Below are 26,668 nucleotides of genomic sequence, written 5' to 3'. Positions count from 1 at the left end.
GTCACTTCAAGTTACCCTACAAGGTGGATCTGCTGACACAAGACAAAGGAACTCTCCTACACCCACACTTTTCAGATGTTGTCTCTGACTCTGTGGGTGATCAACTTTTGATCCTTTTCAGACACCACTACTCAGAGGACGTGCTTTCAGTCATAAGGGAGGCAAGGAAATCTACCACCAGAAAATCTTACCTTGCTAAGTGGGAAAGATTTGCAAAATGGTGTCTGAACAAGGGAAGGGACCCCAGCTCCACTGAGGTTCCCCTGGTTCTAAACTACCTGTGTCAATTGATAGAGTGGGCTTTCTTATTCTTTGGTAAAAATATACCTCTCTGCCATAGCAGCTTGCCTGCCCCTGGAACCCCCCCTTGCTTGCCAGGCTCGACGTAAAGCTCTTCCTTAAAGGGGTCGTGCACATTAGACCACCTAGGAAACCTATCTCCCTGCCCTGGGACCTTAACTGCATCTTAGAGAAATTAACCTAGCACCCCTTTGAACCGGCTGGACTTCCTCCTTACAGATGTGCACATGGAAAGATGGTCCTGCTGGTGGCCATCACATCAGCCAGAAGAGTGTCAGAATTGCAGGCCTTAAAGGCCTGTCCCCCCACCCCCACTACATCATCTTCCACAAAGACAGGGTGTCCCTGCGAACCAACCCCTCCTTTATGCCTAAGGTGGTCAATGATCTCTCTCTTAACCAATGCATTCATCTATCCACTTTCTTCCCCTCACCCTCTAATGAAGGGGAGAGGATACTGCACTCCCTGGATGTGCACAGACAACTTAGGTTTTGTCTAGACAAGACCAAGACCATCAGGAAGACTAACCAGCTTTTTGTCTCCTTCAAACCCAGAGCCCTGGGCAAGGCAGTTTCCAAGCAAACCATCACATGCTGGATCAGGAAAGCTATTTGCTTCTGCTACTCCCACCATGGAAAGGAACCCCCAAGGGGGAATCAAGACCCATTCCACTAGAGCTGTGGCCACCTATAGGGCCTTCATGAAGGGCCTAGACACAGTATCCATTTTGGAAGCAGCCACTTGGGCCACTATCCTCACTTTCACCAAGCATTACAAACTGGACCAAGTTTCCAGAGCTAGGACAGGATTTGCCAGGGCAATCCTGCAGGGTCTGGTAGAACCCTCTTCATCTACCACCACCTTCTCATCTGCATAAGCTGTGGTATGCTCCCACATCTAGAATACTGCAACATAGGAATAGAAGGACATAGAATAGTTGTGTAAAATCTTACCGTAACCATAGATGTCCTTCTCTTCCATGTTACAGTATTCCTTCCTGCCCACCAATCCCCCCAGGTCCTATTCCTTACCTGTACTACCTAAATTACAGCAGGTCTCCAAGTCACACACCTGGAAACAACTGGCATTCCTCCTGCTGGGCCTTTTTCTCTGCCTGCTGGCCTTCAAGTTCTGAGGATTTTGCATGCAGATGTCGCATTTAAGGCCCCTGGTTTATGGCCCTGCATGTGATGTCCCAAGCACATTCCAACAGCCAAGCTGAAGCTTTTGTATAGGAGCCGACGTACGAGTCGCCTGAGGGCATGAAATCCCGCACCTAGAATACTGCAACATGGAAGAGAATGACATCTATGGTTATGGTAAGATTTTACACAATTATTCTTTCTGACATTACGTTGACTTTGGCTTTAAAGCAGTGCTGTTTGTTCACATGTCATCATGACATACCTTGTATTCTAAATATTTAGTTATACTTTTTACTTACTTTTCTGGTAATCAGTTTTCTACAGTTTTGCATGTTTATAGTATTATTGACTATTGCACAAAGTTGTGTAAAAGTTTTATAGCATAGACATTTTTACCTTTTGTTTACATTGTGCTGCTTGACAAGAAATTGCTAGAAAATGGCGTCAGTGTGTACAAGCTAACCTAGAGCATGATAGCCATTGATCTGATCAGTCTATCAATTTTTTAAAAGAGTTTGTGTTTGTCATTGTGACATTGAACCAGTACATCAGGCTTTTGAGACCTTTCTTCCTGAAGAAGGGGGACTAGTTCCCTTATCTTAATTTGGTAATTCACACTAAGTTCTGTATTAACTATTTGCAAGTCATTATATTTGCGTTGCGTGCTCTTTCCTGCTGAGGTAGCCACTTAATGTATTTTGCTGATGTCCTGGAGAATACAAAAAAAGCAGCTTTGCTGATAAAATAAGGTTATGACTTAGAAAAGCACTAGGTGCATTGCTTGAAAACACTACAGGTTTGCAGCATTTATCTGAATAATGTGTTTGATCGTTGCCGTATAAGAAATAGTATAGTTAGAATGTTAAACCAAACTACCACTGAATTGCTGAGTACAGTGAGATTTGTTCTGGCGAGTCCATTTACATAACACTGTGTTCTTAACCATCACATCAACTGCATTCTTTTTTTGATTTAATAGTCCAGTGTTTTTGTTCATTTGCACAGTACTTTTTCTTTGCTTTGTTCTTATGCATCACACTATTTTAATTTTCTATTTGTGTCCATCTGTAAATTTCCATTTCAGGTTCAGACAATCAAGCAAATAAATAGTGCTCTTAAGGAAAAACTGGCTGGTGGAGTAGATATTTACAGACCTACAGAGGTGAGGAATGAGAATTTATACAGTGAGTATTCTTTCTGTGCATCAGTTGCATTCGGTGTTTTGCAAACTTTGAGTGGAGAGTCACAGCTGTGTTTTGGATTATTTCCTGCTATTGCCCTGTCTTGGAATTGAATTTTTCTACGATGATTGAGTCCTGGTTAACAGTAGTTATGTCATAAATTATTCGTGGTAGATTGACAGCCACTAGCTGTGACAGGATGGAAATAGAAAGTTGTGTTTTACATGGTACTTATTTCTCTAGTTTAGACTGAATAAGACAATCAGAATTTTGATATCCAGAGGATATGTTTAAAGGACGGCTCTAGTGTGTTTGAGAGACACATTGAGTCACTTGAGAAATGCCTTCATTTTTTTCTGTTCTCATTCCTCCTTTGGACATTGTTCTGTTCCCTCCTTTGGATGATTTTGCTCATTTGTTTATGTTCTGTTTTAGCACAGAGCAAGTTGATACAGCAGCTGCTAAGTTTGATTAAGAGGTAGCCTTTGATGTTGATTTTGTACTGAAAAACCATGCTTTTTTTATTCTTCTGGTGAAAGTATTTTAGATGTGAAAATGAACTGTTATCAGAATGAGATTATTCTCCACTACTATCTAGGAAGCACCCTCTCACCCACCCCCCAAGGATGTACACAGACATTTTTGTATGAATGGCTTCTGTCTCGCTGCCTCAAAGATTTCTCCTCTATTTTGTAAACTTTCTTCTGTTGCTTTCTTTTTCTGTTTAGATATGTAACTTCAGCATGTATGGTAAGGAAGACAGGTTTGGATATAATGCCATCTTTTGCTCGATCATGTCCTGACATAAATGAGAGAGGCAGCCACCTCATCTCATCAGAAATCCTGTTTGGTCCAGATGTTCAGTCTCTTATTCAGAATGACAATTCTCTTCATTTCTCTAGTCAGGATAGATAAAACTCTTTTACAACATAAAAAGATTTCTGCCCCAACCTCCTTTCAGAGGTAATTCCACTAGACAAAGACCTTATTGTAGGTAGAGATACCACCTGTCCCAGTTTATACAGGACAGTCCCCAGCAGCCAGTTGTGGACTCTGAAAATACATGAAAAATGGCAAAAGTCCCGAGATATCAGTCACAAAAATATTTCCCAAGTTTCCTCTATTAGTTGCATAAGGCATATCTGTAATACCTTAGTATGATATGAAATAACAGAAATGGCTCAAATTCTACAAGTTTGAGCTTAATATTTTGGCAAGGAAGTGAAATACAGTCCATTACACTGTTTGTGGCTGTGATTTGTGCTGCAAAATATAATCTTTCCATAAAAACTTCCCACATTGTCCATGTGAAAAGGCAGTAACCCTGTTTGTAAGTGATGCCCAGTCTCTAATGAAAAAGAAGGGTAGGCTTAGACACCTTTTGTCTTCTGGATTAGACAGAGTGTTCTTCCTTAAGTCCTACTGTTCTGTAGAAAAGAGGGTCCTGTTTCACCGCCTTTCTGTTTCATTTTCCCCCATGATTAAGGTGGGTTCTTTGATCAGGGTAGGATCTGGAAACATCCTGAACATTTGGAAGACCGTTTTCACAGATGTCTGGCATGAATACATCCTGAAGATTATGTACAAAAAATAGAATTTTATTCCCAAAATAATTCCTTGAAAAATCCTCCTGTTCTATATACACACACACACACACACACACACACACACACACACACACACACACACACACACACACACACACACACAAATAAATCCAAAAACTGAAGGGCTACAATATGGTCCATCGAGTCCTATTACACTAATGCTCAGTTTCAGCAAAATTTACTTAATAGCCATGTGTGGTGTGGGACAAGCCCCCCACCACCACTGTAAACCTCTGCCCTTGCCCCATTCAAGCTTTTTACTTGATGCAAGATCCTCCAAGATTGCCCAGGGCCAGGAGAAGTTGTGACATTTTACTGAAGCAGTCTATTGCTCAAGGTTGATGAAAGATTAATGATAAGGGGCTGCTTACTGTGATGGATTGAAGTCTTCTTAAGACACAGGCTTGCTGGCTGGGTTTTCTTAAATCAGAGTTTAGTTATAATTGCATTCACAGTCTGTTGCCCACAGAAACTTGCAGAGTAAACACTGCTGCAGCACCTAAAACTCTGTCACTTAAAAAACAGTAACCAATAAAAGACTTTTTATTTGCAGCTTCAGGTACTATTCTAGTTTACTTCTCAAACATTATGGATGATCTGAGAGATACAATATTACCACAGAACAAGTGCGTTCCTTCACAAATACCTTTATCTCTAGCATAATTTAATTTACGGTTCTTGTATACAGTTTTAGTCACGCAGTTCAAATCCTGTTTTTCTCTTGGTATTCTATTTTGGACTATGTATGAGAACATCTGTTTGCTGGTATTTGCAGAAAAACATGTGGTATTGTCTTTTAAGGAAACACCTTGGGGACAAATGCTGACTTGATCATTCAAACATCCTTAGTTAACAGTGTTATATGATAGAAACATGTCTGTTGTCCATTCTTTAAAGAAGCTGCATACATCCTGTTTTTCACATTTTTGCTTTTACTGACAATGTGAAATGCATACATCCTGTTTTTCACATCTTTGCTTTTACTGACCATGTGAAATGCACACATTCTGTTTTTTGTAGTCATCTTTTTTGCTGACAGTGTGAAATGTATACATTTTTGCTGATTCTGTAGGAGACATGTCCATTAAGCAAATTCCTTATTTTTCAAGCCACAGTCATTTAGTATGGATGCTAATCACATATTGCTAAACTGTGTTTCTACATTTAAGCAAGCTTTATTTTATACCTTATTTATGGTACATATTTGTAGCAGAATTACTTTCAACCTTAATATTTTCTTGAGCATACTCTAACAATTCCCTCTCTTGTTTTATTTCAAACCAGGGATACAAATTCAGCATTACTTGATAATACTTTTTCATTATGACAATTAACAACAGCAACTTGACTAGCTCTTGTTAAGCAGACTTTAATACATGTAAATAATATGCAGCCAAGCACTACAATAACAATAAAAGAAATTAAAAAATATAATATTTCCTGTCCATCCTGTAAATAGACTACTAAACCATTCACTCCAATCATCATTCCATTTTTTTCTAGTATGTTGAGACACTTGTGCAATCACTTCTAAATGTGCTTTTACATATTCTGTTTTGTCTTGAGTAAATGTACAACATTGTTCTCCTATTAAGGCACATGTACCCCCTTGGGATGCTAGTGTGTAATCTAATGCCATTCGATTTTGTAAAACCATAGTTCGTATAGCTGTCATTTCAACAGTAATGTCAAGGTCTGCATTGAAAGTAGCATTTGCCAATACCTCAACTAGTTTGGATAGTTTTCTCAGCTCCCAGATGGCTTTTGCAGCCCCATACCAAGGGAAAATACCTGCTCCAGAGATTACATCATCTCCTAAATCCATATCTTTTAATTTAATATAATCAAGATTTTGATGATAGATACGAGATGTATCTAAGGTGTGTACTGGATTTTTCTGGACTTTCAATCACAGGTAATATATCCCTGTTCTTTTTTGCATTTCTAATGCTTCCTCTTGGTAATTCTTTTACATGATGCATTGCTGGTACCACTAGCCCTATATAACAGGTGCCATCCCATCCCTTTGGTAACCATTTATAAGCATATTTACCACAGATGTAATATAACCCATCTGACAGAGCAACACTGCTATTTACCAGACTACCCTTTACTTGCCCCATAGTAGGAGTTTTGTCATGTACGACTGTAAAGTTTTTATCTGTTTTACTTCGCCAACATGTAATATTGGTTTTACATTAGTTTTTATCATTTTGTGAAAAATGAAACACTGCTGTGTCACTTAATATTAACTGACCCTTAATTGGTATTAAAATAGGAAAACCATGAAAAAATACTAGTTAAGGGTCCACGTATCGGTATGTGGTTGTGAAAGTTTATCATTTCAATTGTTTGAATACAATTACTGTTACCCAATGGAACAGTTCCATTTTGTTGAAAACATGTGATTCCCTGCACTATAGCAGATAACTGTACTCTTGCTTTACGTAGCTGTACATTTATGATTTGATCTCCTGTCTCATTTATTAATATCCTCCAAGTACTAAGGGAATTTAGTGGAATAGGTATTAAAGGCATAACCCGTTTTTTTTTTTTTTTTTTTTGGTATTAAACTACATACCCAACAATTAGAAACATTCATGCTTTTTGCATACCGACATTGTCTTGCCAAAAAGGTTTAAAAAGATGGTGACCAGTCTTGTTCACTTTTCCATATTTCTTTACTTTCTTTTTTATGTAACTTTATGGTTTCATTAACAGATTGTAAATAAATTTAATGCTAAGCAATACAATGATAATTAGTATGACAGTTGTTATTGCTTTAAAAAAACATTCTTTAAGTAAAATTTCCATTGTCGATTGATTTTGCCTTTGGTCATCTGAAACTGGATTTCCAAAAGGATGCACTTTAAACCATGTCAATTTCATTATGTTTTTTTCTGTTGGAAACCTACAAGAAAGTACACGTAATCAGATTTACATTGCTCACTGTTTTTGATCATTCTTAGTTGATCTTTATGTACCAACATTGTTCTGTTTTTTTTTTCCTTTGATTTTGTACACTAATGGTCCAATTTGTTCCACTACTTCAAAAGGGCCTTGCCAATTGCTAGCCCATGGTCCTTCCATTTGGAACACTTTTACCAGTACTTTTGTTCCACAGGGAAGGTTTTCTTCAGCTGGTAATATTGGCACCTTTTTCCATAGATGGAACGCCTGTTCCCTTATATTATAGTCACATATGGTAGCAAGTTGTTTTAGCCATTCCTGATGTTTTCTGATTTCTAGCACGGGCCTACCATTAGGTATATCTGGGTCAAATGGTAATTGTATGGGCATTTTGCAGTCTGTCATTATTTCATACGTGGAGGAGTCCCAGATTCCTTTAATGCATCAGTCTGTCGAAGTCATGAGAACTTGAACTCTCTCTTTTAACATTCATTTTACAGCGGCATAACTAGGGTTCCAGTATGAGTCATGCATTTAATCTGGACAGGTGTCAGTTTAGTCCTGAGATTTTTGCACGTGACTTTGGTAAAGTGGAAGGTTCTAAATGTGGATTTGTCTCCTTCGTCCCTTCTCTATGCTTTTGTCTGGATTCCTCTTATTCGAAGACTTTTAAAGGCGAGAGCAAAAGGAAGTGGTTTAATTCTCCTTGCTCCACTTGCATCAAGGCGGCTATGACTTCTGTACCTCTTGACAGTTACCATCTAGTTTGTTCACCAGGAGAATGTGGAAATCAGGTTATTTATCACTTCATTGTCTTCATCCTACAGTTTGCAGAATGACATTCTGATTCCCAGTAATCACTCATTTTCTTCTTTAAGTTTTTTTTGATTTTTGTTTGGATCTTATATGGAGCCAGAAAGCTTACTACTATGAAGTTATAATTTTGATATACCTGTCCAGTCTAAGAATCTTTACTAGTTTAAATAACGTTTGTCTGTCTAAAAAATCTTTCTTCCTCACATTGTCTTCATCTTTCCCTTTAGTTAAAATTGCCTGCATTTGCATTTGTAATGTGTTTGCATTATAGCAAGCGGTACAGGTAGCCCTTAAGTCTTCCTTGCAGTCTGTCTTTCTGAAAATTAAAGAACTACTTTTAAGATAATGTCTCCATAAAATTGCACATTTATAGATATGGAAGCCAGTGGCCTAATAAACCTTAGTGATGTCAAGTAGGATAGCATTGGTATATGTCCAGTAATGCCTGTTGGCACAAACCCACACTAATATGCCTTTACATCACAGTGGTTATTGGGTCATAGGTGTCTGCAGGTATTAAAGTACAATTTTACAGAGGCAGTAATTTAATAGCAACTCTTTATTTTTCAAAAAGACAGACTGTGAACAAGATGTAAGGACTTTCTTCCGTAGAGGTTGAGGTACAGGGGTATAGCAAATGCACCTAAGTGCCATGTCAAGTTGCTTTTCTTGGGATCCATCACTTACTTACCTTTCTTATGTGCAACTGTTTTGGAAGGAAAATGTTCACTTTAACACACCAAGGTCTTGGTTCCCTTTAGGTTCAAAGGCAAGTTACTATTCTAGCAGTGTGTAAGACCATTAGGGAATGTAGCCTAAATTTCCAGTTGTTCCGAAACACTACCTGGTTAAGTAACTTTCTCGAGGTACACAGTAGGCAAATGAAGGCTGTGGGAATCAAACCATATACCATAGGAAGTAGCTCATTAATACCTCATATCCTTAAATTTCTGTGCTGTCAAACTAATTCTGTAAACCAGTCAAATGTATTCCTTTGCACTTGCTTTTTCTGTTACTTTAAAAGAGCTTTGTTTGCCGTTTGTTACAGCACTTAGGAGACTTTCAGAACTGCAAGTTTTAATTTGCTCTCAGCACTACACTGTTTTCCATGAGAGAAGTATCTTGCTGTCTTCAGTTTTTGTTCATTCCAGATGTGATTGTGTTGATCTTGCCGAGAAGAAACATCTGCTACCCGTCTAGCCTCATCCTCAAGTTTTTATGGGGCCACAGAAACAGCTTTGGCCATGTATCTGTAGACAATAGGCCAGTGGAGTGTTTCCAGATGGTTGAACATTTGTTGTGGATTTCCATTTCAAGTGTACTAAAGAACTTACACCACCCCTGGTTTTCTTCAGGAGGTTCTGTCAGAGACTTCTGTGAGAGTGCTACTTGGTCTTGGTCTTCTGTCCACACATTACAACTCATTACAAGCTGAATTATCATTTTAAAGCCGGAGAGGAATTTGCTCTTGCCATTTTCCAGGATGTACAGGTGGAAGCTTTCTCCTTACTTGATTCATTGCTTTGTATTTTCAATTGTAAACAGTTCCATTGCTGTAGTGCATACAGCTTTACCTTCATCACGACTGAACTGACATCTTTGGAGTTGTTATTGCAGCGGCCTCGGATCATTTTGCCTAGTAGAGTATGTGAAGGTGGTGACCAGGTTCGTAGCTGTGTACTACAGTTTAGATTTTCGCCATATGAAACTGATGCTGAGCTGTATTGAAGTGGCCTTTCTCATAGTTTGCTAAGTTTTCCAGTACTTTCTTAACAGAGAGGTTCATTATTTATTGAAGAGCTGCTGGTGACCCCACTATCTGAGAAACAGTCTTTAGATTTAGACATTTCAGCAGACTGCAAACAAATATCCATTCTACCCATTTTGGCCAGTTCTAGAGACGGTTTTGGTTTCATAACTAGGGAACCACCTTCCCACCCTTTGTGTCTTAGATCCCATCAAGTCGGAACCCAGAGACCTGAACTGAGTGTGTGACTGTTGTAAATTATCAGAGGACATTTCTTAACAGGTTTAGAACTTTCCCCACTGACCTTTTCCAGTGTACCTCACTTATTTTGTGGAGTATTGAAAAGTTTCAGCTTGTCTCTGTTATTCACTCTGCATGCTTCCATTGAGCGATATTAGGAGATTTTGACTTGACTTTATTTTTGCTGCTATGCAAGTAATAGCCAAGATCTCATCTCCCCTTCAGACAAGAGAGTTCATAGAGTATCTTTGTTATAGTAGAGCATTTTGTATTTTTTCCAAGGACTGGTTTATATAATGTTGGTGGTTTCCCTAGGATGCAGCTTAGCTACAAGAAAGGTAAACACACCCAGTCATAGAGTAGGGGGAGCACAAAACAAAACTCAAAACTGGCAGTTGTAGGTGCTGCATCATAGCCAAGCAGACAAACCTAAAAGAGGCTGGAAGAAGTGTTTTCCACATACTGCACGTTACCTCTACAGCCACCTACACATTTGTCAGTCGTTGAAACATGAACAAATGTTCTTGTGGGTGTAGCCCAGGCCTTACAGTTATCTTTAGCTTGCTGGAGACACTGGGTCTATGAAACTTGGGTCCTGTGTTGGGGAGTAAAGAGATGGCCCAGAGGATGTTGTAGCTTGACTTTTGGGACTTGCATATAGCTAACAACTAAAATGAAGGACACAATGAAGATATGCAGATGTATAGTTTTATATGAAAGATTAAACAAACCCATGACTGTGATATGATGCCATCTAGAATGTGAGGGTGATTTAGGGTTTTGTAAAGCAGTTGAGAAACCTGCAGTGGGAAGTAGTACTGTGCTGACATTTTGCTCTTTGACACTGGTGCACATAGTGAGGAAAGCTAAGATGGATATTGTCAGGCTTAGACATACAGACACACATGTGCACAACTTACATGCTTACCAGTATATATATCTGTAGTGTTATCTTTTGACTTTACCAGGGTGAAACCATTCACTAGAAATGCGTTGGCACTGGTAGTATGAGTTAAAATGAGACTAGTATCAAACAAAGGAAACTTCACAAACTCTCTCTGGTTTATTAAAACAAGGTTTTCAGCATCTTTTTCTTTATTGAATAAAAACAATACATGCAACCAATACATACATTCAGTATAAAACTGAACATCGCGTAGAGTTCAGTACATGTATTCGACAGTGGTCAAACCCTTAGCACTGATTTAGTAGAAAATTGGCTGTTAGAGGCTTACCCATCATCAGCCTGAAGTAGTGTCTGCCATTTCCACCCTCTGGGTTTATAACTACTTGTAGCACTTAGAATTTAAAATGACATTCATGATCTGTGTGAATTTGCTTGTAAACAGCGTTATTGTTATGGCAATTTGATATCTCTCGGATGCTATTTTATATGACTGTGTACCTTTTTTTTGCATACTTAGAAGTCACATATTAAAGCAATCCCATGTATGTCACTGGTTGTGTCATTGTTAGACAGTAGTACCATCTACAAGATACACTAAAAGTATATAAAATAAATCTAATTGGTAACAGTTGTATGTCCTGCATTGCACTTTGTATTGTCTTACTGCAGTTTGTCACTGCTGCTGAACTTTCAAGTTTGAAAAGCAAGTAAAACAAATTTTTGATTAACTTTATTTACAGCTCAACAGTCAAAGGCACATTGAGGCAAAGCTGAGTTCCAAGAGTGATCCAGGGGTGAGTTTATACAATGCGTAACAAAACTCTTAGCTAATTTTACACTTAATGTAATCATTTTAAATATGCATTCGTATGTCATTTATAAGTGAGGAAATCTCAAAAGCAAAAATGCATGATGTAGCAGCTGTATGTAGTATGTTCTGGACAGTAGTTAATGGTTTTAAAAGCTGTAGGTAGCAGAGGTGAAACAGCTCAGGAAGTGAGAGTCAACTGAAGGAAGGAGCTGTGACATGCTCAAGTTAGGGAAGCGGTGGTGGTACTGCGGTAGCGTTGTCGCCTCACAATAAGACGCTGTCCGGTTTGATTCTCAGCTAGAGCATCTTCTCCGTGGAGACATGCGTGAATGGGCGTACCTTCGTTGAAGGTTGTGCATCAGGGCTGGTAACTCGGCACGTAAAAATCAACTACCAATCATTAGCGGACTGGAGCTCGGCTGTGGCGACCCCTAACCGGGAAAAGCCGAAAGACACAACAACAAGATGAGTGCACTCTTGTCTGAGGTGAGTGTACATGTCACAGCATCAGTGGGGTGCCCAGTGTCGTCTTGTATTGCAGCTGGCCCCTGACTTGCAGGTAACACTCAGGATTAGTAAGCAGATGTACCACAATATCATCCAAACTCAGTATGCTGCAACCTAGGCCGACAATGAGCAAATCTGTATGTTGAGTGGCATTCATGCTGGCTTGGAGTCCACAGACACATTCCTTATTTGTGATATGGTATCTGTGGTAGCACACAACATTCTCTCCTCACCTCTTTGTGGAGGATTGCCAGTGCCATCATCAGTGCCTTCATATTAGTAGTACTGTCCAAGGTTAAGGTTGGCTACATACCAGGGGTGTCAGTGTAGAGGGACCATTACTGGGTACACAGTCCTCACCTTATGTGGAGGTTTCTAGTGCTCTGCCCACCACTCTTGTCATGGATGGCCAGAGCACTTGGTGTCTGGTGGCGTGCTCTGTTATGAGTGGACTCCATCCAGGTGACAGTCTTGCAGTCACACACCATCCCTGTCAAGGGAGACCCAAAGTCCTAATGCAGTAAGCCAACATAGTGACTGCAGGTCACAGTCATGTAGTAGCACTGTCACGCAGTCATATGAGGACATTATCTATTATCATGACTACCCATCACCTTGAACCTCCGTGTCAGTTCCTGTAATGTGCTTCCCATCCAGTGTATGTAGACAGAGATGTCACCCTGTTCCTAGAGCCTCATCTGTATATGATATTGTGACCCACTCCATACTCCCTTCTTTGTGGTAAACATGGAAATGCATGGGTGCACAGTGTGTCTTGACAATGCTCTGACCAGCATAGCCAGATATTACTGCTGTATGCATCATGTTTGTTCTGTGTGACAAGGCATCGTCAGTGTTTGCTTACCAGTGAGCATACATCTGTGCTAGATGCCACTACTTGCTTCTTACTGTGTGGGTTAGTGGCTGTGCAGCTGTTGGATGTTCGTGTTTCATTGTTGCAGTCATTACACTTGGGTTATCCTGCTGGCAGGCTACCCGCAGTCGGCCTGAATTCCAAAGTCCTGGTCTGGCGTCGGTTGCTGTCGCCTCTTCCCTGATGTCAGAGCTCCAGGGGTATAAAAGATGCAGCCAACGCCATTTTCTTCTGTCTTTCTTGCCGCGCGGTGCCCGAAGCAAAAGTAGTTCGCAAGTGCCGGTCGGCCGACTCCTGAGATTTTCGAAATTGAATTTCAGATCCGAAGTCTTCTATAAAGCTAAGTACCCCGTTGGGGAAACTTTTTTCTTGCTCCAGACCGATGTCAGAAAAAGTTAATAATTGTATTTCTTGTGGGAAGCAAATACCTCATAAGGATTTTCATTCTTACTGTATTCCTTGCCTAGGCCCTGACCACGACGTTGCTAGTTATCGGTTTTGTTAGAGTTAACCAACACACTATTAAGCATTGGTACGATTTTGCATTTCATTATTTTGGCCGAAGGTTTAACTATATAATGCCGTCGGAACAACAGACGACTGGAATTCATAAAAAGCGCAAGGAGAAAGAAAAGGACAGGCATCCGAGGTCCAAAACCTACGACGAAGCCTCTTCTAGGCCAGTCGCCGGTGCTCAGTGAGGCGCTTTCACAGCCCCTGACACCTGCTACCTCAGAGCCACAGGCCACCTCCAACTCCTACGTGGAGACAACTAGGCCTCTGGATACTCGAGGTATTGGCCCTTCGGAAACTAATCCCTCAGATTGGTCCAGGAGCCGCTGAGCAGGCATCGGCTTCTGAGGGTGATGTCCTTCAAGAATGCAACTGCAGTCATAACATATGGGTTGTCCTGCCTCAGGCAGCCCTCGGTCGGCCGGATTCCAAAGTCTGGGTCCGACGTCGGCTGATGTCGCATTTCTCTCCAACGTCAGAGCGGCTGGAGTATATAAGCATCAGCCGACGCCATCTTCTTCAGTCTTTCTTGCCGCGCGGTGCCCGAAGCAGAAGCAGTTCGCAAGTGCCGGTAGGTCAGCTCCTGTATTCTTCGATTCCGAAGTCATCAAAAAAGCTAAGTACCCCATTGGGGACCTTTTCTTGCCTCAGCCGATGTCAGAAATTACTGAAAAAGTAAATAATTGTTTGTCTTGTGGTAAACAAATACCTCATAAGGATTTCCACTCTTACTGCCTTCCTTGCCTTGGCCCAGACCACGACGTCTCGGTCTGTGCCGCCTGTGCTCGCTTCAATAAGCGCACTCTCAGGCACCGGGCGGAGTTCGCTGAAGACTTTTTCGGCGAAAAATACGATTATAAGATGCCATCGGAACTACCGACATTGCAGACTCCTAAGAAACGAAAAGACCGGGACCGACATCCTCGGCCCGCGTCTTCCTCCGACACCACGCCAAAACCTACCGTGAGTGCCCCGGTTCCCTCTGAGGCGGTTATTTCACCGCTCCGAACCGAAGACACCGCGTTACCGATACCGCCGATACCGGAGACCACACCGACGCCAGTTATTGATTTTCCTCCGGATACTGAAACCGAGGAAATGCCAGAGACCATTGCTGTGGATAAGGTCACTCCTGCATGTGGAGCTGCTAGGCCTCCCATGTCCATGTCTATCAAGGCCTACACACGTGCTAAGGCAGCCAGCAAGACCAAGCACCTTACTGCCAAAGCCTTACCTCAGCCTACTCCTGAAGCACAAATCATGACTATGGCCGCAGACTTAATTTCCATGATCAGAGGTTCCCAGGCCCATCCTGAGAGAGGATCCCAGCCTCCTCCTGATAAGAGGCCCAGGGTTGAACCCTCTGACCCTCTCCCTTCAGATGAAGATTCTGAGGACTCTGTTCACTCCGATAGCCAGGAAGAGCCCTTCCAGACCTATGAGGACTCAGATGCAGAGGACTCCATCCCTTCGGCCTCCCCTCCTGAGGATATTTCTTTTGGGGAAGTTCTGCATTCCATGAGGGAACATTTTAAGTGGCAAGGCCAGGAATATTCTGATTCCAGAAAGCGCCTTCAAACCTTCCTTAAAAAGCCCCAACACAGGCCCTTAGCTATACCTCCTGTGCTTGATGTTTTGGATGATCTATACTCTGATTCCAGTGTTACCCCTGATACTCTCCCTCCTGCTCCTGCCAAGCCTGACAGATACTATAGGGTCCCAGAGACTCATTCTCATTTCTTTAGGGCCCATGCTGTTGATTTAGAAACAATTTCACAGGGACCGAAAGGGGTTTCAGTTACCACCTCCAAAAACCCTTTGCCTTCCAACAGGGAAGCTAGGTCATTAGAGATGGGGAAGAAGGTTTACACCTCCACTACTTTATCTATGAGAGCTCTCAATTGTCTCTTTCATATGTTTCAATATCAGGATTACCTGTTAGATGATTTACAGAAAACTTTGGCCTCTCCTGAACCTTTAGATAGGAAGTCTTTACAGGAGGCTGTACATAATTCTCAGCAAGTTAGCAATCACTTTCTTCAGTGTGGATATGATGCATTGGAAGCTTCATGTAGGGCAGCTATGACAGGGGCGGTCATTCGAGACATGCATGGTTAAAAGAACAACCTCTACCAGATCATGTTAAGGCAAAACTTCTTGATGCACCCTTGGAAAAGAACAAGCTTTTGGTGCTAATGCTAAAGATGTGTTAAAGTCCATTGAGGAAAAAGCCAAGTCAGTTCAGACAGTCAAAGATTTCCTCCAGGTTCAGCCACCCAGATTCAGCAGGAATTGGCCTTCTAAAAACTGGTCCTTTCCTAATCCTGAAAGATTTCAAAGGGGCAAAAACAGGCGTGGCGAGGAAGAGGACAATACAGAGGTTCCTACAGGGGCGACAATGGCAACCAGCAAACCAAAGAAGTGACACAGGGGTTTCTCCTGCCCCACAGGGACAATCCCAATGACTTTCCTCTACTTCCGCTGACCAAGGAGCAAACAGAAGCTCCTTTGGGCGGAAAATTATCTCTGTTTTCAGACAATTGGCACAGATTGACAAAGGACAAATGGATTTTGGACATTATAGACCAAGGTTACAGGTTCCACTTTCATACCTTGCCAAGAAAACAAGGCATGCCAAACCTACCACAAAGCCAGAGGGCAGAGGCTATCCAGCAAATTTCTCTGCTTGCTCAGATCAAAGCAATAGAAAAAGTTCCACAACAAGAACAAGGCCAGGGGTTTTATTCAAGACTGTTCCTTGTTCCAAGAAAAGAAACTCAATGGAGACCAATACTGGATTTGTCCGCATTAAACACTTTTCTCATAGTACCAAAGTTCAAAATGCTGACTCTGCAAAAACTCCTTCCCATGCTGGGCAAGGGGTCTTGGCTGATTACTCTGGACCTCAGGGAGGCATACCTGCATGTCCCTATCAGACACAGCTGCAGAAGATACCTCAGATTTATTGCAGGGCCAGAGCATTATCAATTCTCAGCATTGCCATTTGGCTTATCTACTGCGCCCAGAGTATTCACGAAATGCCTAGCTTCAGTAATTGCTCATTGCAGGCTCCAGGGGATCCAAATTTACCCGTACCTGGATGACTGCCTCATACAAGCGGACGACGAACTGATTTTGACAAAAAACTTGAATTATGTCATACAATTGCTACAGGCTCTGGGATACACAGTCAACTTCCAAAAGTCAAGACTTCAGCCATCCCAGCAAATAACCTTCTTAGGAGCCAAACTAGACACAGCCTCTCAAATGGCTTACCTGACAGAAGACAAGCAAAAGAAGTTAACTCATTATTTCAAAGGTTTGGCAAAGCTCACCCAGATGACTGCAAGGAGATTCCTACAGGCCCTGGGTTACATGGCATCCTGCATTCTACTGGTGCCATTAGCAAGACTACACATGAGAAAGCTTCAATGGTACCTAAAAAGCTTATGGTCTCAACACAGCAACAACCTACAGACAACCATACCGCTCATTCCATGCCTACAAAAGGAATTTCTATGGTGGGCCTCGGTAAGCCAGGCAAACACAGGTATGTCGTTCAAAAAATCTCAGATAACACAGACCATGACCACAGACGCCTCAGACCTAGGATGGGGGGCGCACATGGAGGGCAGATGTATTCAAGGACAATGGTCTCCAAAGGAAACACATCTGCATATCAACCAAAAAGAAATGCTGGCAGTAATGCATGCCATCGAGGCCTTTCGACAACAACTTCAGCAAGGTCACCTGCTAATACGGACAGACAACACCACTGTGATGTGGTACATAAACAAGCAGGGGGGCAGCCATTCTTACCCCCTTTGCAGACTGACAATGAATCTTTGGGAAAAATCACTGAGCCTAAACATACAGTTGCAATCCCAGTTTGTTCCAGGCAAAGACAATGTGCTGGCGGACAACCTAAGCAGGAATTTCCTGGACCCCCACGAGTGGAGGTTACATCCAAAAATCTTCATACGACTCACCTCGACATGGGGCAGGCCAGAAGTACACCTATTTGCCTCCCACCTCAATCATCATCTACAAAAGTTCTGTTCAAGGACATATCATCCACAAGCATGGAAAATAGATGCTCTCTCATTCAACTGGAACTTCCTAAAAATCTATGCATTCCCACCTCTGCCACTTATGACCACAGTATTACTAAAGATCAAAGCAGAGAAGCCCAAGGGGATCCTAATAGCTCCAGACCGGCCAAGACAACACTGGTACCCACTACTACGGAGCATATGTCACAACAAAAAGTGGGCCCTTCCCCAATGGCCCCAACTTTTGACTCAACACAACTTCAAGACAGTACATCCCAACATTCAGACGCTGCAGCTAACAGCTTGGGAGATCCCATGAATAAACCTCAATCTATCTCTCTCTAAGGAAGTTCAGCGGATACTAACAGAAGCCCGAAGACCATCCACCAGAAAGGTTTACTCAGCAAAATGGAAGAGATTCAGCATTTGGAATACCAGCAAGGGTCATGATGCATCATTATTGAACATCCCACTCATTCTGGAATATTTGGCAGATATGCTACAGAATGGACTCTCATATTCTTCCATAAAAATACATGCTTCAGCTATTTCAGCTAGATACAACACTGATCCACCTGTGTTTTCACATCCGTTGTTAAGGCAATTCCTTAGGGGAATCAAGAATATAAAGCCACCGAGAAAGGCTCCAGTACCAGCTTGGGACCTCAACTTTGTCCTAGAAAAACTGACTCTACCCCCCTTTGAGCCAGCAGCTTCTGTGGACTTACAATTTCTCTCATGGAAGACAGCTTTCCTGTTGGCAATTACCTCAGCAAGAAGGGTTTCGGAATTACAGGCCCTAATGGCAATACCACCGTTCATAACCTTTCACAGAGACAGGGTCTCCTTACGAACCAACCCTACCTTTCTGCCAAAAGTGGTATCTAGGGTTTCTTTAAATCAAGCAATTCACCTGCCTACTTTCTTTCCCAATCCTGAGAACAAAGGGGAAAGACTGTTGCATACCTTGGACATTCACAGACAACTTCGCTACTACCTGGACAGAACCAAGACCAGTAGGAAGTCTGATCAGCTTCTTGTAGCTTACGCACCTGCAGTACAAGGAAAAGCAATTTCCAAACAGACTATTTCAAAATGGATTGGGCATTGCATCAGATTCTGTTATTCCTTCCATGGAAAGAGTGTACCAGCCAATGTCAGACCACACTCCACCAGAGCTACAGCCACCTCTACAGCATTCTTAAGAGGGGTGCCTACAAAAGACATTCTAGAAGCTGCTACATGGAGCTCCATGCATACATTCTCCAAACACTACAACCTCCCTTTATATTCCAGATCCAGAGCAGGCTTTGCTTCGGCAGTCCTGCAGGGATTGATAGCTACACCATCCTTTTCTTAGAGCATACCACCTCCCCCAGCTAAGCTATGGTATTCAACCCATATGTTATGACTGCAGTTGCATTCTTGAAGGACATAGTACAGTTTTGTACCTACCATAAATGTAGATGTCCGATAGATATGCAACTGCAGTCGGGTTTTCCCTCCCTCCTTCCCCTCTATGCCTTGGGTCCACTCCTATCCCTATTATCCGTAGCTGGGGATGTCTGTTGTGGTGTATCTGTTTATTGCTTATTTATTGTCTGGAAACCTATTTTTGTCTTCCAATTTGATTACAGCCTTCATTGGAGGGCACCTAGCATCTGGGGCAAGAAACACTGAAGAAGATAGCGTCGGCTGATGCTTATATACTCCAGCCGCTCTGACATCGGAGAGAAATGCGAAATCAGCCGACGTCGGACCCAGACTTTGGAATCCGGCCGACCGAGGGCTGCCTGAGGCAGGACAATCCATATGTTATGACTGCAGTTGCATATCTATCGGACATCTACATTTATGGTAGGTACAAAACTGTACTTTTTCAGACCTACACAGCTTTATATCAAGCCTACTTCAGCATCCAAGACAAAGTCTCAAACAGTTTTAAAGACAAGGAAACAAGTACAGCATTCACCAGGACAGACTTCCATGCCTAAGAAACAGATGCTCAAAATGGCCGAATACCTAATTACTTTGATCAGGGGTTCCCATCCCCCTCCTGATAAGAGGCCTAGGCAAGATACTGAATATGATTTGTCTGAAAAGGTTTCCATTTCCTCTGACTCATTTTCAGAACAGGGATATTCTATTCCTACCTATGTGGATTCTGATGCTGAAGAATCAATTCCTTCGGCTTCTCCTCCTGAGGATTACTCATTTGGGGAAACCCTGCATACCATGAGGGAGCATTTCCACTGAGAGAGCCAAGATTATTCAGATTCTAAGAAAAGGCTTAGAGACTTTCTTCTACTTCCTCAGCACAGACCTCTTGCAATTCTACCTGTTCTAGACATTGTAGATGTATTTTCGGAGTCCAGCCTGTCTCCTGACTGTTTACCTCCTGCACCTGTTAAGCTGGACAGGTACTACAGGGTTCCAGATTCTCATAAATTTGTATATAAAAACCCTGCTGCTGACCCAGAAACTATCTCTCAGGGTCCCAAAGGGGTCAAGGCTGCTACTGCTAAAAACCCTGTCCCCTCAGATAGAGATTCTAGGGCATTGGACAGATGGGGGAAAAAAGTCTACACTTCTGCTACCTTGTCTGTAAGGGCTTTAAATTGTCAGTTTCATATGCTCAAATATCAGCAATACTTAATGTCCTTGTTAAAACAGAAAATGTTGACAAATTCTGAATGTTCTGAGAACAAAGAATTGCAGGATGTATTGCATGCAGCTGAACAAGTGGGAAAACATACTTTGCAATGTGGTTATGATTCACTAGAGGCCTCTTGCTGGGCCGCTGTAACAGGTTCTGTTATTAGAAGGCATGCTTGGTTAAAGGAACAGGCTCTGCCTGATCATGTTAAAGCAAAATTATTGGATGCTCCATTACAGCATGATACTTTATTTGGTGTTAAGGCAGAAGAGGTGTTGAAGAAAATGGCGGATAAAGCTAAATCTATGCAGACAGTGAAAGATTTCTTACAGGTACAGCCACCCAGATTTAGCAGGAACTGGCCTTCTAAGAATTGGCCCTTTCCCGTGTCAGACAGACCACAAAGAGGCCGATACAGATGCCCTAGAGGCAGGCAACAGCCCCAGGGCTCATACAGGCCCAAACAATGGGGTGAGTCTACCTCCAAAAGCGGAGAAGACAAATCACAGCTATATAGGAAACAGTCCCAATGACTTCCCTCTGCCAATGCCAAGCATTTCTCTCTTGGCAGCACCCTTGGGGGGAAAGCTAGCACTTTTTTCACAAAATTGGCACATGATTACACAGGACAAATGGGTCCTAAACATAGTTTCTCAGGGCTACAGGTTCCACTTTCACACCCTTCCAAAGCCAAAGGTATGCCAGACCTGCCACACAATCAATGGGCAGAGGCTCTAAAACAAATAACATCTCTCATGGACATGAAGGCCATTCAGCCTGTGCCACAACAGGAGCAGGGACAAGGATTTTACTCAAGACTTTTCCTAGTACCAAGAAAGGACAAAGCATGGAGACCAGTTCTGGACCTGTCTATTCTTAACGCTTTTTTGGACGTACCAAAATTCAAAATGTTGACTCTGCAACAGCTTCTGCCCATGCTGGGAAAGAAGGCTTGGCTTGTAATTTGGACCTCAGAGGCATACCTGCATGTCCCAATCAGACAATCTTGCAGAAGATACCTCAGATTCATAGCTGGCTCAATGCACTATCAATTCTCTGCACTGCCCTTTGGCTTATCTACTGCGCCCAGGGTCTTCACAAAATGCCAGGCACCAGTAATTGCATTTTGCATACAGAGGAATACAGATATATCCCTACTTGGACGACTGCCTTATTCAAGCAGAGACCAAAGACATTCTACTAAAGCATCTGGCATTTGTAAAAAGATTACTAATTTGCCTAGGGTACACAGTAAACGAAAAGAAATCAAAACTAGTACCCTCTCAAGAGATAATATTCCTGGCTGTTGCCTGCCTCTATACAACTGCCCAGATGGCTTATCTCATGCCAGACAAACAGAGGCAACTGACTTCTTACTTCGAAAGCATGGCAACAAAGACCCAGTTATCTGCAAGAAAAATTATCTAGGCTGTGGACTACATGGCCTCCTGCATTCTGCTAATTCCATATGCAAGACTGCATATGAGGAAACTACAATGGTATCTAAAAAGTGTTTGGACTCAACATTGCCACAGCCTGGAATCATTAATTTCACTCATTCCCTGCCTGCAACAGGAGTTTCGATGGTGGGCACAGGCCTGTCACCACAACAAGGGACAGCCATTCACTTTACCCACAGCCAGTCAAACACTAACAACAGATGCGTCATATTATGCCTGGGGGGCCCACATGGCAGGAAAATGCATTCAGGGCACATGGTCCCCAAGCCAAAGGCATCTTTACATCAATCAAAAAGCGATGCTAGCTGTACAAAATGCCCTGACAGCCTTCAAGGACCTACTTCATCCAGGGCAGCTGCTGATAAAGACGGACAACACCACAGTTATGTGGTACATAAACAAGCAGGGGGGCACGCATTCCTACCCCCCCTGCAGACAAGCCATGATTTTGTGGAACACAGCATTGACCTACCAAGTACACCTGCAAGCACAATTCCTGCCAGGAAAAACAAATGCTCTGGCAGACGAACTGAGCAGAAACCTCATGGATCCTCAAGAGTGGAAATTAGATCTACAAATCTTCAGCATGATAACAAGGAAATGGGGATGCCCAGACATGGATCTTTTTGCCTCCCCTCACAACTGCCAACTTCAGAGATTCTGCACAAGGACTTATCACAACCAAGCATGGAAAGTGGATGCCTTGTCATTTAGCTGGAACAACCTTACAGTATATGCCTTTCCTCCACTGCCTCTCCTCCCAAAGGTACTCCTAAAGGTCAGACAAGAGAAGCCACATATGATACTGATTGCCCCAGGTTGGCCGCACCAACACTGGTACCCAATCTTAAGGAGCTTGTCTCAAGGCCCAGCCTGGACATTGCTTTAAATTCCTCATTTGCTGACCCAACAAAACAATCAGATCCTGCACAGCCAACTCAGAACCCTAAATCTCGCTGCATGGCGGATAGTGAGACCATTCAGAATACACCTCTCTCTAAAGCGGTTATGGGTGTTATTTTTGAGGCCAGGAGGCCCAGCACCAGGAAATCTTATGCAGAAAAATGGAAGAGATTCTGTGCTTGGAACCAGGCGCAAGGAATTGACACGCTTGTACCAGATATTCCTCAGATTTTACAATATCTGACTGAGATATTGGACAAAGGCCTATCCTTCTCATCAGTTAAGATCCATGCCACTGCCATTTCAGCTCATTACAATACAGAACCACCAATTTTTTCACATCCATTGTTTAGGCAGTTCCTCAGGGGGGGTCAAAAACATAAGACCTCCAAGGAGAGCACCAGTACCTGCATGGGACCTCAATTTTGTCATGGTAAAACTCACACTGCCTCCTTTTGAGCCAGCCAATACAGCTGATATTAAATTCTTATCATGGAAAACAGCTCTGCTCCTTGCAATAACTTCAGCAAGAAGAGTCTCAGAGTTACAGGCATTAATGGCTGTGGAACCTTTTATTAGCTTCCATCCGGACAGGGTTTCTCGAAGGACAAACCCAACATTTATGCCTAAGGTAGTGTCCAGTGTGGCTCTTAACCAAAGCCATTCATTTGCCTACTTTTTATCCAAACCCACAAAATAAAGAGGGAGAGACTTCTGCATTCTTTGGACATACACAGACAGCTACGCTTCTACTTGGACAAAACTAAAGTTTTCAGAAAGACTGAGCATCTTTTAGTGGCATATGCTGCAGGATCACAAGGAAAGGCTGTCTCAAAGCAGCAGACTATTTCAAAATGGATAGGACACTGCATTCATTTCTGCTATTCTCAACATGGCAAATCAGTGCCCAAGGGCATTAGACCACATTCTACCAGGGCAGCAGCCACCTCAGCAGCCTTCCTCAAAGGAGTACCAACCAAGGATATTTTGGAGGCTGCAACTTGGACTTCAGTGCACACTTTTACCAAGCACTACCACTTACCTCTTTACTCTAAATCCAGAGCAGGCTTTGCCACTGCAGTTCTGCAGGGCCTTATAGCCACTCCTAATGCTATTTAGACCCAGCTGCCCTACCTCTGCTTTGGTATTCAACCCAAGTGTAATGACTGCAACAGTGAAACACGATGAACATAGTACAGTTGTGTACCTATCATGAATGTAGATGTTCGAGTGTATTCACTGTTGCAGTCCAGGTTACCCACCCACCATATCCCCTTCTTTGCTGAGACTTCTCTGTCCTTCTCTATCCTATACAACCTATGTGGCGTATTTGCTTGTAGATGAAGGTTTTATGTATATTAGTGATACTTTTATTAGCAATGTTTTTACAGCCTACCCTTTTGGGGGCACCTGACATCTGGGACAAGAAAAACTGAAGAAAATGGCGTCGGCTGCATCTTTTATACCCCTGGCACTCTGACATCAGGGAAGAGGCGACAGCAACCGACGCTGAACCAGGACTTTGGAATTCAGGCCGACTGTGGGTAGCCTGCCAGCAGGATAACCCAAGTGTAATGACTGCAACAGTGAATACACTCAAACATCTACATTTATGGTAGGTACACAACTGTACTTTTCTGCTGTTCCACCATTCTCATTGGATGATGATGATGTTCCGTCCTAGTTGCCTGTGTACTTGAGTGATTCAGTTGTACTGGTGTCTTGGGCCTGCACAGCCTGCCTCCTTCCCAGAATATTATGGAACATGTGGAGCATACAACATGCTAAGAACATCCTGCAAGATGTGGCTGGGTCACACTAAAGTGCCCCCCCCCCCCAACATGTTAAGGCAGAGAAGCAGACTTTCAGCAAGCTGAAAACATGCTGTACAGTATTATGGGTTTTTGTGTGTGGTGTCGTACTTATGTTTTGCCACTCTGTATAGAGATTTGATATAGCTATTATAAGTTAGGGCTTCATTGGTATCTAGCATCACCTGTAGGTAACACAGTATACGTTTTGGGGGGTTTTGGGGGGTAGGCTTACTACATTTGCACTCTTGTGCACAGAATAAGTGTAGCTGTATACTTCAACATCAGGCAGAGAACCTGCACTTACCAGCTGGGTAGCCCTGTGGTATTTCACTATTGTGGAAATGGAGATGCAACCGAGATGTGTGCCATGTGTGTGAATCATGTGATCTGCTTGGGTGCTGTGCAAACACATTGGCTGAGGTCCTATTTTCATCACACACTGCCTGGTAGTCCCTGACATTTGTGACTGTAGGCCTAGTAGGGCTATTATTACTAGATATGTGCACTCTAACACCTGCTGCCTCAGGGAGATAGTCACTGTAGTAGAAGGCATGCATGGTGCTAGAACTCTCCTGTGATGCACTAAGAAACCACGTATGCTCATCCACATGTTGAAAGATTTTGTTGAGGAAGTTGTTAGATGCTGTAGATATGGAAGCGTGTGTAATACCCAGTGTACCCCAGTGGCTGCTCTAGAAAGATCTATGTGTCTTGGTCTCCACAGGTAAGGAAAGACTGCATTTGTGTTGATTCCATGTGTGACACAGGTCAACCAAGGCCTGTATGATGTCCCAGTCAGCTCTACAATTAGAGTTATGACTGTCATAGTAAATGTTGTAGTGAATGACTTGAGACATACCTCCCTGGACTACAAGAGGAGAGACATGACTGAACTCTCAGATTATGTGTCCCAGGCATGTATGTTCCTAGCCCTAAGCAGCATTCTACTTTCACCCAGGACGATGCCATAGTATAAACAGAAAATGATTGACTTCAGCAATTGACTTAGCTTCTGGTGTCAATCCAGGGAGATCCAGTATCTGTCAGCCTGGGAAGACAGAAATGGGTCTTCACTTGTCCCCTCTAGGCTTTTGAATATTAGCAAAGATACTTGCCTCCCCATAGTGCTTTTTTTAGGCAATACCAAAACAACAAAACATCCAACTTAAAAAATCCACTACAGGCAAACTCAAGGTTATGCTGCTTAATGCTAGGAGTCTAAACAGGACATTGCACTCCCTGGAAGCCCTCCTCACCTGGGAAGATGCTGACATCTGTGCAGTCACAGAGACTTGGTTCACGGCAGCAGAGAGCAGTGGCTACAATGCCGTCCACATTGTTCAGATCTGAAAACGAGCTTGAAAAAACCAAAGGTGGAGGTGTATTCATCTTCATTTAAACAGTACAACTCTCTTGAGCTACTCTAGGTCCAAATAACTGTAGGTAAAACACTCTACCACAGGTATAGGTCCCCCACCATGAACCAGGCGAAGCACACTGCCTACCTGGACTTGCTAGAGTCGCGCACTATACAGAAAAACACCTTGGTTATGGGAGATTTCAACTGTCCTTCTATGGAGTGGGCAACATACAGGAGCACAAACTTGATTGTCCTGAGGTTCCTGGACTTTGTTAGTACAATTGCTCTGGAGTAGTTAGTCTGCTCCCCCACAAGGGGCTGAAATGTTCTGGACTTAGTACTCACCAATATGGGGGGGGGTCACTGTACTACCCCCCCCCCCCCATGTTCTGCCCCCTCTAGTAAGGTCAGACCATAAATCTGTCTCATTCAAAGTAATGATCAGACCTGACACCTCTACATGAGCAGTAAAATGAGAGACTTCTCCAAAACAAACTATAGCCTACTAAGTGATGGTTTGAACGGTTTCAACCCCCCTGCTAACACAGCTAACAATGACTCTTATGTATAGGGGGTACACAAACATCCTGTATAACGAATTAAACAACTGTATTGACTCTGCTGCACTTGCCAGCATTAAACCCAAGTCCTCCAGTAAAAACAAGCCACCCTGGTGGACATCAGGTAAAAACAATTATATAACAAAAGGAAGAAACTGATGTCTAAGAACAAGAGAAATAATACCCTCCAGAGATCAAATGTCTGATAAAGTTCTCTAAAACTAGTTATGAGGCTAAATTAGCTTCCCTAACTAAAGATAATCATAAGGCATTCTTTAGCTACATCCGAAATCTAAAAGGTAGTA

At 42.7% G+C, this 26,668-nt stretch overlaps 1 protein-coding gene across 3 annotated transcripts in view; it reads left to right on the top strand.

Moving 5' to 3' along the window:
- Positions 1–26,668, top strand: part of RCOR1 (REST corepressor 1) — a 559,543-nt gene that overhangs the window by 509,286 nt on the left and 23,589 nt on the right. For 2 of the 3 annotated variants that reach the window (XM_044074530.1, XM_044074532.1), the window contains 2 exons: positions 2,530–2,607; positions 11,594–11,647. In XM_044074530.1, coding sequence (XP_043930465.1) covers positions 2,530–2,607; positions 11,594–11,647 — 132 coding nt within the window. The remainder of the gene's footprint in view (positions 1–2,529; positions 2,608–11,593; positions 11,648–26,668) is intronic. The other variant, XM_044074531.1, reaches the window with a different exon arrangement.

The sequence above is a fragment of the Protopterus annectens genome, chromosome 6.part0 (assembly GCF_019279795.1).
Source record: "Protopterus annectens isolate FY-2018-M chromosome 6.part0, PAN1.0, whole genome shotgun sequence".
Classification (NCBI taxonomy): domain Eukaryota; kingdom Metazoa; phylum Chordata; order Ceratodontiformes; family Protopteridae; genus Protopterus; species Protopterus annectens.
The sequence above is the reverse complement of the archived record's forward strand: the minus strand, read 5'-3'. Positions and strand labels throughout refer to the sequence as shown.